General features: G+C 40.4%; 1 protein-coding gene across 1 annotated transcript in view; it reads left to right on the top strand.

The window, feature by feature from the left end:
- The window catches only part of kcnc3a (potassium voltage-gated channel, Shaw-related subfamily, member 3a), a 98,114-nt gene that overhangs the window by 14,462 nt on the left and 69,644 nt on the right, over positions 1-14,008 (top strand). The window contains exon 2 of the mRNA XM_036590039.1: positions 2,229-2,913. Coding sequence (XP_036445932.1) covers positions 2,290-2,913 — 624 coding nt within the window. The 5' untranslated portion in view covers positions 2,229-2,289. The remainder of the gene's footprint in view (positions 1-2,228; positions 2,914-14,008) is intronic.

Genomic DNA, 14,008 nt, shown 5'->3' with positions numbered 1-14,008 from the left:
CATTTAAAATGTCCTAACATTTTAGCGCGCATTCATCTACCTGTCATCTTCTCAGCCCGAGGGGTGATTACATGTAGAGTACATGTTTGAAATATGAAGAAAAAACGTATTTCTCTTGTGTCTCTAACTGTAACCTCTGTGATTGTATTTGATGTTTTCTGCTGCTCTTATCAGTTCAGCTGTGTCACATGCATGTAGAGAACCTGTGTTTTTTTGGTCAGTTCTTTGTGATTCTCCTTCTGCCCAGCTTTACAATGCCTAGTTAGTGTAAGTAGACTAGTGCTGAAATTGTAGATTGGCCACCTATATAGTTAAAGGGGAACTCCACCAATTTTTTATAAAAAAAAATCTATATAATTAAACCGTCGAGGTGTAAACAAAGTCATTGGTTGATGAGTGGTTTTATTTGAAATGCTCAGTTCTGGAGAAACTGGAGAAACAAGCATTGTTTACAGTGGTGGCGATCAGAACTAGACGTCTGAAAGAGTTTAATGCTCCTAAAGATAACTTACAGAATGTTATTACTTAAAATGGGTGTGAATACTCAGTCTGACGACATTGTTTTATGCTGGTTTTAGACAGTTTCTGGCTAAAACGTATTTCTTAAATAAGTTCAAGGAACATGCGAGGCAAAATAGTCCTTAAAGAAAACTTATTTTTTTAAATTTTCCACTACATCACCATCAGCATTACATATAAAAACTCAGAAGACACATGATGGTTATCTAGTTGTTTCATTTAGTGAAATAAAATGGTTATATTTGCATTGTAGACATTGTGACCCCTGGTTCCTGTCACCACCACTGTACAGAAATCAGTCTGTATGTTTCTCTATAATTTCACACCAAACCACTCTGAATGAGTTTGTTTGTATCTCAGAGATTGAATTATGCAGAAATAAGATCAACTCAAATTTACACAAGAAATAATTGAACAGCATGTTTGGTGTCTAGCATGGCTAATAGTGCAAGATAATACTGAAATTCTTATATGTTATGGATGTTTACAGTTATCTGTGTAGTACCAGCTCTATTAGCATGGGCTTGGTTGGTCTTTAAGCAAATCTTTTGTGTGAAAATTATCCCAAATGTAGTCGTTCAGCCAAGACGTGTTTGGTTCATGACGTTTGTTTCCTTTGTTTTGCATTGGAGCTACGATGCTAATGTAGCTAACAAGTAATGGACCGTTTTGTACACAGATTAGCACTGCATACCTAAATCATCACATCCGCGTTGAGCTGTTAAGGAATGTCTAATAGACTTTCTTATGTGGGTTCTGACGCTGTTTAACAGTGATCCGTAATATGGCTAAAGCTAAAACCAGTAATATCATTAGCATTAGTAGTATTTAGAGATGGGCGATACAGTAAAAACATAATATTACGATTTTCAAGTCTTCACAATACACAATGTCATGTTTTTTGGACATCTGATCAGACAAAGTAGTGCCACATTAAAAAAAAACCCAAAAAAAACTATCAAAACCATGACTGCAGTTTCAGGACTAATAATGCTTTTTGTAATTAAATGTGCAGTTGGGAAGTATTTCTAAGTACTGACGATATACACAGTATGATCAGAAAAGCATATTGTGATATACTTTATCGTGGTACCACAATAATTGGCCATTTTGTCCCCTTTTTGACCTTTACTTGTTAGGTACATTAGCCCTACAGCTCAAGTGCAAAACTAAAGAAGCACCAAATACGTCATGTATGTTTGAATATGAGGGAGGGAACGAATTGTAATTGTGGGCTGATATGGATATTTTCTCATATTTTCATGTACATGTCTGCCAATGTCAATATAGATGCTGATTCATAAGCATTTATAAGATGTATGTATTGAGTCTACATCTATTAGCATTATGGAGAAATATAACATTAATGTCCTTACAAATGAGCTAAACTCAGTTAGATGTAGATGTTTTAGCTCAGTAGGCTAGCGTCACCTAAAGATTCAGCTCCTCTGGAGTGCAGTAAATATGTGTTTGAAATACAGGGCAAATCTGTAAAACATCTGTGTGATGCTGATAATTTTTTGAGACAGTTATCATGTAATTGAGATGTCATTGTGCATCACTTTTAAATACATTAGGTTTAAGATTTTTGCACTAAAATAGGATGGAAGCAGGTAGATGTAACTTGCTGTGTTGAGCATCCTTTTAACAAATCTCTTCTCTCCTCTCCCCCTCTCTCTCTCTCTCATGCTATCCCTCTCTCTCTGCAGGCTCCTCCTCCCCCCTCCCCTCTCTGTTCTCTCTCTCCTCCCCCCCTCCCCGTCCTCCTCTATGCTCAGTTCGGTGTGTGTCTCCTCTTTCAAAGGGCGCAAGGGTGGGAACAAGTCGTCCAACAAAGCATGTTACAGCGCCGACATGACTTGTCCGTCAGACAACGAAAAGATCGTGATCAACTGCGGGGGTATTCGACACGAGACGTACCGCAGCACGCTAAAAACGCTGCCCGGCACGCGCCTGTCGTGGCTGACGGAGCCGGATGCCTTCAGCAACTTCGACTACGACCCGAAGTCAGACGAGTTCTTCTTCGACCGGCACCCCAACACCTTCGCGTTCATACTCAATTACTATAGAACAGGCAAGCTGCACTGCCCTAACGATGTGTGCGGGCCGCTTTTTGAAGAAGAGCTCGCCTTCTGGGGCATTGATGAGACGGACGTGGAAGCCTGCTGCTGGATGAACTACCGGCAGCACCGGGACGCTGAGGAGGCCCTGGACAGCTTTGAGACGCCCGAGCCCGACCCACCTGAGGACGACCCGGCGCTCACCGGCGGCGCCGACGGCGACCTGAAGCGCCTCTGCCTGCAGGAGGACGGCCGCAAGCCCAGCTGGTGGAGCGTGTGGCGGCCGCGCATTTGGGCGCTCTTTGAGGATCCGTACTCGTCCAAATATGCCCGGGTGAGTGAGTGTGAGTGGGGGATCGAACGGGTGGGTGGGTGAAGGTTTCGGACACTAAATCCTGTTTAGGAAACTGTGCACATGCTTAAGAAGGAGATGGAGAAAACTCAGAGTGAGGAAATACAGGTTTGTCATAGTGGTGCATGCTGTAAACGAGAAGCCGTAGATTTTATTGGGTTAAAAGTTTGAGGACTCTCTTGGCTTTTTTTGTTGGGCTCTCTCTCCCTCTCTCTCTCTCTCTCTCTCTCTCCATCTCTGTCTGTCTCTTTTTGTTTCTATAAGTCTTTTTCTTTCTCTCTTGCTTTTTCTCTGTATTCATCTTATTTCTTTCTCTCCATCTTATTTCTGTTTCTATCTCTCTTTTCTGTCTCCTCTTTCTCTTTTTCTTACTGTCTCTGTCTCTATCTCTCGCTCGCTTTCTCTCCCACATCTTTTTCTTTCTTTTTTTTTTAATCTCGGTCTTTCTCCCTCTATCTTTTTTCCTTGTCCCTTGCTTTTTCTTTCTCTTTCTCTCTTTTCTCTGTTTCTCTCTCTCTCTCTCTCTCTCTCTCTCTCTCTCTCTCTCTGTCTCTCCCCCCCCCATCTCTCTTGCTCACTGTCTTTCTCTCTAAAACGTGGCTCTAGCTCCGTCCTCTCTCCTCTCCAAGTGATCTCTGCGTTTTTACGCATTATTTGCCCGTTAACTCTGCGTCTCGCTCTTGCTGCATCTGCACCGCCCCCCACCGCCACTTTCCCACGCTTGATTAAATCGCCTTTTTTCCCTCCTCCTCCGGAGCGCTGCTCTCTCGCTCCCTCGCTCGACTCCATCGTTTTCGCCACTCGCATCATTCAATCTCGATTAGCGCATTATCTCCCCACGCGCTCTTTCACTTCTCTTAGGCTATCATTCCCTCATGCGTTCCTCTGTCCTCATCCATCTATCCATTTCTCGCTTTCTTTCTCCCTTGCTCATTCGCCTCAGTCCAAAAAAACCTCCCTCCCTCTATTTTCGCTCCCATGTTCACAAGAACACATTTCTATGGTTTTGGAAACCCTTAGACCAAACATTAAACTGTATTTTCACACTGTTTAAAACAATGTGTGTAATTTCCACACGAATAAAGCAACAGTTATTGACAAAAAGTAACTAATCTAGAAGTTAAAACTGTGTTGGTGATGTACACATTCAAATCAAGTAAATTCTGCTTTTTTGCTGCATTTGATTTAGGCTTATAGGTTTAACTGCTGTTTTATTCATTCATTCTGTTGTGAATATGCTTTTAGAAGATCCTGAGGGGCTCCCCTATGATTTTAATTATATTACAAAATATCAGTAATAACTCTCAACTTTGAAGGGGTACATTTATTTCTTGTTATTACTGTTTATCTTTAATTCATAAGAATCATGCTTGGATTTAAACTCTACCGCTAGATTTACGGTACTACTTCTGTTGCAATATAAGTTTTGGATGGAAAGAAAATGGTTAAATTCTTAAAACACGTTTTTGCTTCATTGTATCGGGATATATAGCTAAATGAGCTCTCCTATAGGTTACGACTTTAGGAGCTGAACTGAAGGCCTAATGCCTTAGATTACCTATCAGCATAATTACGAAGTGGCAGAGGAATTGGTTGGACCAATTTTGTGATGGGAAAAGAAGTCACTCATAGCCTTCTGGAAGTTCTAGATAAGTAACTGACTGAATACAAACAGCAGCCTAATCAGTGGGTTGTTAGAAACGGAGAACAGCAGCAGCAGCTCTATGTCAGAGCTCACTACTAAAAGGTTCAAGCTGTGAAACTGCTACAAGGTAGAATAATAGCTAATATGTCTGTCACAAGCTTCAAGTGAAACATGGAATGTCTATTGGAAGCTTCAGATGTCTGTGTTTAATTTAGAGCTGCTTTTTGAATTTTCCATCCCACCTTGGCGTTCTGGTGCCAACGCATGTTCCATTCCACCTTAATCGCTGTAGCAGTTACAACAGAACGTACCTGCTGCACCAGTAAGATAAGATAAGCCTTGAAAAGAAACATCAGCCTCATCAGAAAGTGTTCATGTGAAAATAACCTTTAGCTTGGTGTTAACAAACTACTAGCATAGGGAAGCTAGCATTATTGTTAAGTATTGTTTTTGACTGAAATGTGAGAATTTATGGCCCTAGCTGTAATAATCATGGTTTGCCACTGATTAAAACACAAATAGTGTGATTAATTACATAGTTATGTAATTAATTAAATTTACATTAAATTTACATCACGTTCAGATCTATACTTCTGACTTTTATTCATTAGTTTCGATGTCAGAAAACTTGTGAAGCATGTTTTTTCTTTGTGCACACAGCAATAGCTTTTCATCAAATTCTAGTCTTCCTTCTTCACTTCCATTCAAACTGAATTCACACTTTCAGTAGAACCTTTTCATCAAGCTATGAATGAGGAGAAATAAAACATTTATTCACCTTTATTCATCATGAAAATCACCAGTTATAACATCATACTTTTGTTATCACTGGATAAAGTCTGAATGCCACAGTGCTTCAACCTGACCTCCACAGACTGAGCTAGTGATCGCTACAGCTAGAACTACAAGTGCTCTCTGGTAATGCAAGAGGGCCACGAGCTAAACGTAGCAGCATTTTTTTTTTTTTTTTAATTTTTACCCGATTTTCTCCCCAATTTAGTCGTCTCCAATTCCACCCGCTAGTTAGGACTTCCCCAATCACACGATACTATCAACGCTAGGAGGGTGTAGCAGCATTTTTAATGTTAATCCACATGATTGTTTGCATTTACATAAACATGTAGCAGCATAACTGCAATACTTGTTGACAGTATCAATTACAGGTTGATTATGGAAAAGAGTGACTCTACTTAAAAACAAAAGCACTGATACACACATTCATTCTGACAGATTGCACTATGCACCAGGAAGTGTAGGGGGCGACATGGCTTCTCTTGTTTTGTCGCACCATCAAGTGGATACTGCATTGAAATTTGAAGCATGGCAGCGCTGTGGCTGGGCAAAGTGAGACAGGATGATGTAGAATCGAAGTCGTAGTCGTTGGATTAATCTACTATAGAAATAATTATGTTTAGTGGTGTTGTGATGTGAATGGTGTAAAAGATCCTCTGTTACTCTCTCACTCTTGCAGCGACACACTCACACACATACACGTGTACAACCTGAGTAAATGTAGGTGTGCCCCATATTTTTGGCCTCTGAGGTTTTGAGTGGGCATTTCTGCCCAGTAGAACTGGACCGATCTCTCTGGCCGTCGGCTTTTCTCTTTGGTCTGCAGCAGCACTAGTGGCTCTCTTTGCCGTGACCACAGCCGTGACCACCAGCGCCAAATAATCAGCTCTGCTCTCCAGCAGGGCTGTTTGCAGAGTGAGAAACGCATTGCCTGCTTATTCACACTACAAAGCACCCTCACATTTGAGCCTTTTCATACGATAGCTAGACAGAGATATATAGAATGATACACTGTAAACTGTGGAACCGAGCAGAAGTTGATTAAACATGTTAAAGATTTGAATTTATGTAAAATATTGCTTTTGTTCATCTAATAGACTTAAGTTGCTTTGCAGTTTTTCATTCAGAACATTTATGACCACACTGCTTATTACCACATGGTCAACAACAAACAAGTTTTCCAGTGTAGTTAGTTGGGCAGGTAGGGTCTTTTTATTGCCAGTTTAGAGTTCCTACAGGTGATACTAAGCTGGGCTGGGTTCCCCGAAAGCCTCTTGGCGCAAAGACGAGTCTTAAAGTGGTAGAGCGAGCATCACACTGAACCCTCTTTACCAGTTAAGATGTTCTTAACACTAAGATGCTTTTAGGAAACCGGGCCCTGGACGCTGTTGTTGTAGCTAATCAAAACTAGCCAATGACACATTTTTTCACCATGCTAGTGTTAGCGTGAATGCTCCACAAAAGCAAACTACACTCGATCTATCCTGACAGTGTGACCTTTAACATGCATACAAAATCAATGTCATTCAAATTTAATGACATACTTTCCATATTTTGACAAAACATCGCAGTTTCACTTGGAATATTAATGGGATTTTTCCCTAAGTGTCCATCTTAATCTTAAATCTTTTACTATAACTGTATTACTTGTATCCTGCCTTCCGCCCAATGACAGCTGGGATAGGCTTCAGCACCCCACCACGACCCAGAAGGATGAGCGGTTTAGATGCTGTGTGTGTGTGTGTGTGTATTACTTGTTGGGAAAATTAAATGTTTTTCTTTTCGTTGCATCTAGTTAGCAATAGTGTATGTAATTAATTTAGTCTCTCTCTCTGTCACTCTCTCTCTCTAGTTATCTAAAAATCTATACTCATTTAAAGTGACAAAGCCTTCCTGTGAATCGGATTGTTGTCTGTTAAGCCGTATTTTTGCAGATGAGGACACATGAAGATGGCTTATTGACTGGCTTACGCATGACGTCCACCTTTTCCGCTGAGTGACATAAAACAATCCCCCTTCACCGTGCAGTAACCCATAAAATCCCAAAACGTCATTGCCCTATGAATGCTTGACTTATGATGCAAGAAAGCAGATATTTGACTCACTCTCTTCACATTTCTATACATGTTTTCTAAGAGTTAGTCCATACAGGGATCTACAGGTTTAAATGGATGGTCAGCAGTAGCATTCAACCAATGAAAACATGCTGTCACTGATACTGAATTTTTTTGGTTTTTAATTTTTTAACATTAGTTTTGTGTTTACCCAATTTTCTCTCAATTTAGTTATGGCCAATTCCCACATATCACACACTGCTAACCAGCTGGGAGGGTGAAGGCTACCGTGTGCTTTCCTCCGAGACACGTGAAGTGGCACTAATGCAGTGTCCCTGTGGGACAACTCTGACTACCAATTCCGTTACACATCTGCTTACATTGCACTAGGGGATGGTGGGGGAGAGGGACAGCCATCCACCCCGAGAGACCAAGGCCAGTTACACTCTCTCGAGAGACATCAGCTTGGGCTGCATGTTCGCTCTTCTGATGATAGGGCCAGTGCTTTTATGGTTGCGCCATTCAGGAGATCCCTAGTACCCATTTATATAGTCAAAAATGAAGGACTCCAGATTTTGATTGTTACTGACATGATTGTTACTTGCTCACAAAGTCTAGTTCTGGCTTCCTTGAGTTCTTAGCTTTTTCTGTTATTATATTATTTCTCTTCAAGTAGAACATGCAGCCATTAAAATGATAAGACATTATCCTTATATTAGAGGTATATGTAAATTACAATATGTAACAAGTAGCCACAAAGCAGTATCTTTCCTTTGTTTGATGCCTATAAATCCATTAAAGCTTACGCATGATTCAGTTGTTGAGATCATTGTTGAGTAAACAGAATCATTCAGAGTGGCTTGATATGAAATGATGCCTTGTAAAGAGACTTACTGGCTTACTGCATTCTTTACAGTGGTGGTGATAGGAACCCAAGGTTGCAATGTCTACAGTGCAGCTATAGGCGTTTTATTATCTGCCCATAATGTACAGTGAACCTACACGGGTTTTAAATGGATTTAAAAAGTACATTTTGGGCTGCAATCGTATCTCAAAGCTATTGTAAAACTATTGTGTGGCATCAGGCATGATTTCATAACCACCATGTAATAACTGTCTGCGAGGGAGCTTTTAGAGAAATTAAACTCTTCAGGAAAAATATGGTGGACTTTCCCTTTTAATATCGCCTGATGCTATCAGCTACACGGGTTGAGCTTGAATGAGCAGCAAATGAGTACATCATGATATTTGATCATTTCTCGCCCTGCTTTGCTGTCTGTTGAACCTTTTTATTTATTTATTTATTTATTTTTGAGCAGCTTTGGTTGTGATTATTGTTGAAAGTACAGTTGAAGAACCAGAGTGCGTCAAATCAGTAGCAGTTACAGTACGACTCTTCATTGTCAGCGAGTGCTTACAGGGTTCTTTATCACTGATGACACGCATGCTGCTTTATTAGCAGCTACTGAACGAGTGCAGAGCGTCATGCTGCGCTGCTAATCATCGCTTACATCCTCTCTCTCTCTCTAGCTCTCTCTATCTTCCTCTCCTTTTTTTTCTCCTTGCCTCTCTGTCTTTCCATCTTTCTCCCCCTTTCTTTCTTTTTCTCCCTCCCTCCTTCCATCACTATGTCTCCCTTCCTTTCTCCCTCTCTGTCTTTCTCTCTCCCCTTTCTATGTCTCTTTCCTCTCTTCATTTTCTATCTCCTTCTATGCCTCTCTCTTTTCTCTTTCCTATCTGTCTCATCTCTTTTGCCTTTTCTCTCTTTCTCACTCTCCTTCTTTCTCTCCCTCTAGCCCTCTGCACCCCGTCTCTCTACTCCTGTGCTATAGCGTAACACTGCGGCGTCTCATACTAGCTGACTGCGCGCTGATTTCTGCTGCAGCACAGAAAGGCTGTATAACAGAGCAGGAGAGAGAGAGGAGGGGGTGAAAAGAGAGAAAGAGAGAAATAGATTGTGTGTGTGTGTATGTATGTGTATATATGTGTGTATATATATACATACACACACACACACACACACACACACATATATTAGTGTATTAGTAAAGCAGCCCCCCCACATGGGCTTTTCTCGTGGAGTATTTCGGCTTATTTACCCCTCCAGAGCTCAGAAACAGAATTACAGTCAGGTTGCTGCGAGCAGAAGTGCAGGTATTGAGCAGGTAGCTGTATCATGCCAGCATTAGGGATGCGCACGGCTACTCGAGTACTCGGTTAAGCGCTCGAGGAAATGCTGACTTCAGGTTTTAACAGGACTGTGACATTTCTGCTCGTATTTGTGAATGTATCTGATATATTACACTATGAATACTATGCTACTATGAAATATGAGTGCCTTAATGTGAGTGTTGCCAAGGATGCATAGTTAAACGGGAATTCCACCAATTGGTACCAGTTCAAAATAAGACTAGACCTATAAAGCGTTCAGATTTTTCAAACAGTTTTTTGGAAGTCCCTACTTGGGATCATACACTACACAACTTTTAAGTTGAACCAAACCAGTCTTTATAGGAAAGTCTGGCCACTCAGTAGCTATCTTGGCAACGCCCCCAGGCAGTTATTTCTACTCATACAAGACAAGATGTGTCTCTCTGAATGAGGAGAGAACTGTAAACTCCAAAATAAAAATAAATGCTTCAAAAGCGCATTTGAAACCACTGATAAAATTGCATAAATAGTTTATAGCATTTGGTTTAAATAACTCACAAAAATGCATTTTTCCAGCTTGTTCTGGCTACTGCACATGCGAGATCTTCATGAAGGGGGGGAGGTTTTTCCGCTTGTAACTTTGCCAGGAAGCTGATTGGCTTTTATTGAAGGGCGGGGCTTTCTTCGAGTTTCTTACGAGTTTTCCCATTCCTTTTTTTAACCATTCGATAATAGCATATATTATGACCAGCTCTGGTCAATCCTGTATAAAATCTATCTTGAATGTCATGTAGTAGCGGTGTATTTCTTGCTGCAGGTATGTAGACGCTCATCTTAAAGGGACAGTTTGGCCAAAATGAAAAACGTGACCATCAGTTGTAAACGTACACTTGGCCAAAAGTTTGCGGACACATGCTCATCCAGTGTTTCCTCCAAAATCAAGAGTATTAAAAAGGAGTTTGTCCCTCTCTACTGCAGTAACTGTCTCTACTCTTTGCAGAAGACTTTACACTAAATGTTGGAACATTACTGTGAGGATGTGACTGCATTCAGGATCAGGAGCACTAGTGAGATCAGCTACTGATGTTGGATGATTAGCTCTGGATCACAAATGCCACTCCAACTCATCCCGAAGGTATTGGTTGGTGCTCCATCACTCTAGAGAACGCAGTTCAACTGCTCCACAGCTCAATGCTGGTGGGCTTTATACCCCTCTAGCCTAGCCGCTTGTCATTGGACATGGTGACCTTAGGCTCATGTGCAGCTGCTCCAGAGCATCCTGTTCTATTGTCAGCGCTTTTCTATGGAGACAACACAAGCTGTGTGTACATGTGTACTATTGTGTCTTAATGCAGCTGAATTCACTAATAAGAAGGGGTGTCCTCAGACTTTTGGACATGTAGTGTATATGCATGTACCGCAATAGGCTTTACAGTTTAAAGACTAGGAAATCCCCCTTCTGTTGTATTTTAAATGTGATACTTGAGGACGGACTGTTTGAAATGTTTTATTCTAGCTGGCGAAAGAAGAAGGAACCCTGATAGCTAGGATCTACATGTACATCACATCTGTAACCTCTACATCAGTGGGTATGCAAGCAATCAGGATTTCTTTATCACTGTGGGGGAATTCCCAGTGTTTGTATGATGTGTTTGCGTAATGCATTCTGGCTATTGTAGTGGAAGAACCCTTGATGGAAACAGAACAAGGATGCGAAGGCGTGAAAAGTTCTCTCAAACCAGTGAGGCTGAGGGATGCAGTGAAATTGACTGACATGCCCCTTTAAGTGAAGTAAGGTCATTTTAAAGCTTTAGTTTATACAGAAAAATGATCAGTTTCAGTTAACTAAAATTTCTAGATGTGATTGAGGATATTATAAGATCACTCAACCTATTTCTAGATGTGTTTACTTGTTTTAAGTTATTTTGTCTAGTGAAATGATTCATTTAGCAGAGAGAATAAGATTAGCTTGTTTTAAGCATTATTTCTTAAAACAGCACAAGTATCATCTAATAGAATAAGATAATTTCACCCCTTAAGATGACTTAAAACAAGTGAAACTGTCTAGAAATGGTCTTTTAATATTCTTACAGTAGTCTCATAATAAGAACTGTTAAGTTTATATTGACTAAACATGTATGACTCTGTTCTGAAACATGACAGTTATGTTTTTGTTTTTTGTGTGGTTTTGTTTTTATCCGTACCACGGAGCAAAGTTTTTAAGAAGTAATATGATGTTTAAACTTGGTCTCCTCTCTCATCGCATGGTCCCCACACTGCGGCTGTACTGGCGGTCAGAAACCTCTTCACTTGCCCTGACCTCACGGCCATTCAGAGACGCAGTGCATTTCATTAGGAGCTGCTTGCTCACAGCCGAGCCATAAATCACACGGATGCTGCTCTCAGGAGCGCTGTGACAAAGAGCAGGATTACATTACTAACATCAGCACCAAGCACTCTCTCTCTCTCTCTCTCTCTCTCTCTCTCTCTCTCTCTCTCTCTTTCTCTTTCTCTCGTGCTCTCTCTCTCTCTCTCTCTCTCTCTCCTATAAACTGATTACACACCTCTGTACCTTTCTCTGTCTCTCCATATACTGATCATATATCTCAAAACCTTTCTCTCCCCTCTTTCTTTTTCTCTTTCTCTCTCCCTTCTCCTTTTTTCTTTCACTCTCTCTTATCTCTCACCCCCTTTCTTTCTTTCTTTCTTTCTTTCTTTCTTTCTTTCTTTCTCACTCTCCCCTCTCTCCATCCTCTCTTTCCTACCCAAGGTCTCTCTGACGATCCATTTAGGGTGTTTGTGTCCTTTAACTCATTAAAATCTGCCCCCGATGACCGTGTATGTCCATGTTGGTGATAGTAAAATGGATCAGCATGTGGAATTGGAGTCTTCTTGTTTGCTTCTTCGTCTTGTTGGATGCACAGCGAGGATACATCGCTATGGAAACACTTATTGTTGACTTGTTTGATCAGAGTAACAATAAAAAAAGTGGTGTATATTCCCTTGTATTTGTTTACTCGCTGAAATTGGTAGTTTTAGGCCAAATGACCTGAAAAATCTTTTATATTCTGGACTGAGGAAGTTGACTTTTCATTTGTAAAAAGTAGGCTTTGTAGACAAATGAACACTTTGTATTTCAGAAGTGACAAATTATGATTAGTTTAATGGACAATCGTATGCAAAAGTTTGCCAAATGGCCTGTTTTGTTGATTTTTGAAACATAAATAAGTTGACATCCTGTACAGGGAACAAACCTAAATGGGACATTTTCAGCAAATTTTTGTGCAGAATTTCTATATATTTATTTGAGTTAATGTTTTTTTTTTAAAGAAAAAATATATAAAATATGTCATAAGTTTTTTTGTAGTGTCTTAAATTTAGCAGTAATTGTACATTAAAATGTGTAAAAGTGTGTTCTCAGCACATTTTGCAAACTCAGGGATGTGGCTGTACGTTAGTGTAATGAATATTAAATACTTGTCTGTTCATTATGCCGAGTTCACACCATGTAAAGTGGCGCTGCGTTTTTCAGATGTTGTAAAAAATAATGGGGTGTGACATGACAGTCACAGACCCTCCATGTTCCCATACTCATTCCCTTTATTTGCCTCTAAAGAAGACAGGAGTTAGTGCAAAGTGTAGCAGATAAAGCAGGTTTCCTAATAAGCACAGGAGATTCAGCTGAGATTCAGAGCTCTGTCCTGTGCCACAGGCTTGCTTACTGTGTACCACATGTTGTTTGGGCTGATGGACGATCAACAACCCGCGGCACAACAGCCGCTCACCTACAAAAACCCATTCGCCAAGGATGAACAAGTGTTAAATGGACTTCACAAACACACGCAGCGTTTCTTAGCAACAGCCTGGAGTCAAAATAAATCCGCTATACATTATTCTTAGTAAGCTACTTTGTTCGTGCTACCAAATTTCTCTGGTGAGGTGAAAAGGCGTTAATTACTGTCAGACCTCAGTGTTTCACCTCAGGTAGACTGAGATAATCCGTGTTCAACCATATTGTAACTGATCACTTAAATATTGTGGCACGGTAGGAAATCTTTTCTAATTTTCCCACCAAATCTCAATTAGAAATCTCTTCTCATTTTTAAAGTAGTTGTTGTTTCTTATTTGTCGCATCAGTTTTGTTGATGTCTAGTTATTGTTGTAGTTTTGGATTCACAATTTTAAGGCAAACAGCTCCCTTCTTTAAATCCAGAAATACTTTTCTTCAATGAAAAGTCACTTTCTCTTCTCAGCTTCTACATAAAATGTTATATATTTTGTTTAACATATATGCATCACCTTGTTTGAGGGAATTTCTTGTGAAGATTACTGCAGGATCTGTTGAGGAGTAGTCAGCTGCAGACTGATGTTGTCCAGTCTGTTTATGTGGCAGCAGACATAAGAGAGTAATGAAAAAGGAAGAGCTTGTCTTTGG

Source organism: Colossoma macropomum, unplaced genomic scaffold (assembly GCF_904425465.1).
Source record: "Colossoma macropomum unplaced genomic scaffold, Colossoma_macropomum, whole genome shotgun sequence".
In the NCBI taxonomy this organism is placed as follows: Eukaryota; Metazoa; Chordata; class Actinopteri; order Characiformes; family Serrasalmidae; genus Colossoma; species Colossoma macropomum.
This window is presented reverse-complemented; position numbering and strand designations above follow the sequence as displayed.